The sequence below is a fragment of the Saprolegnia diclina genome, assembly GCF_000281045.1.
Source record: "Saprolegnia diclina VS20 unplaced genomic scaffold supercont1.59, whole genome shotgun sequence".
Taxonomy (NCBI): Eukaryota; Oomycota; class Saprolegniomycetes; order Saprolegniales; family Saprolegniaceae; genus Saprolegnia; species Saprolegnia diclina.
This window is the reverse complement of record NW_008246126.1, coordinates 189,091-190,054: the sequence shown is the minus strand read 5'-3', so window position 1 is coordinate 190,054 and position 964 is coordinate 189,091. Positions and strand designations below refer to the sequence as shown.

The following is a 964-nucleotide window of genomic DNA, read 5'->3' as shown; positions in this document are numbered from 1 at the left end:
GGCGATAGCACCGGCGGCGACGAGGTTGCCCATCGCGGCAACTATTGAAGTCGACGACGCCGTCGTGGAGGGAGCCATCCTTGAACGCCATCGAGCCCACAAGAGCAAGTGCCGCGCCGTCCGTCGATGCCAGGCCCGAAGATTTGATGCCGCACATGAGCTTGTTGGCGCGCTTCCGAGCCGTCTGCGCGTCCAGGTACGCCTTCTTTAAGCTCGCGTCGACCGTGTCTTGGTACTTCATTTGCAGGTACGACTCCGTCGCCGGGCAGTAGCCGAAAACGCCGAGCGTCGCACTCCACCCGCCCGACGTGCACTTCTCTTCGAGCAAATTCGAGGCCTTGCTGCCCTGCATCGGACCCGCGATCGAGACCCACGTGACGCCGCTACCGATGTTGCACGTGCCGTTGGCAAAGGCACCACTCGCGATGAGGTTGCCCATCGAGAAGGTCACCAAGATCATGTTGTCGATCGTCTTGCCGCCCGAGGTACCGACTTTGAGCGCCGTGTTGCAAAACTCGGTTTGAACATCCTTCCGGGTCCAGCCACGAAGCACGGACTCGTAGTGCGCGAATGCGACGCTCGAGCAGCACGGCGCGCTGTTCTGGATGTCACCCCAGCTCTCGCTGAACGTCGGCGTCGGAGCCGACGAGTCCTTGTTGCCGACACCGTGCACGAACAAGCACGGCTTCTTCTTGCCCTTGCATGCGCACGTCGCCTCGCCGACACTGGCGCCTGCCACTAATGCAGCCGCTTCGGGAGCATGGACACGCAGTGCTGGCGCCGGTGCTGCCACCGTGACGACGGGACACGACAGCGCCGACTGACCCTCGACGTGAGGAATCGTGAAATCCGGAAGCGACGTCGGGTCGGCAAGGTACTCGATCGTCATGTCAATGTTCGCGCCAACGGCTTTGGTGAGCTGGTTGGTGTTGGAGTTGCAAAAGACAAACTTCTCGCCGGCAAA

General features: G+C 61.8%; 1 protein-coding gene across 1 annotated transcript in view; it reads right to left on the bottom strand.

Moving 5' to 3' along the window:
• SDRG_13402 (hypothetical protein) overlaps positions 1–889 on the bottom strand; it is a gene marked incomplete at both ends in the record, with an annotated part of 1,172 nt that extends 283 nt beyond the window's left edge. Inside the window, one exon of the mRNA XM_008619487.1 lies at positions 59–889. Within this exon, the coding sequence (XP_008617709.1) occupies positions 59–889 (831 nt within the window). The remainder of the gene's footprint in view (positions 1–58) is intronic.
• Positions 890–964: the final 75 nt, after the last annotated feature.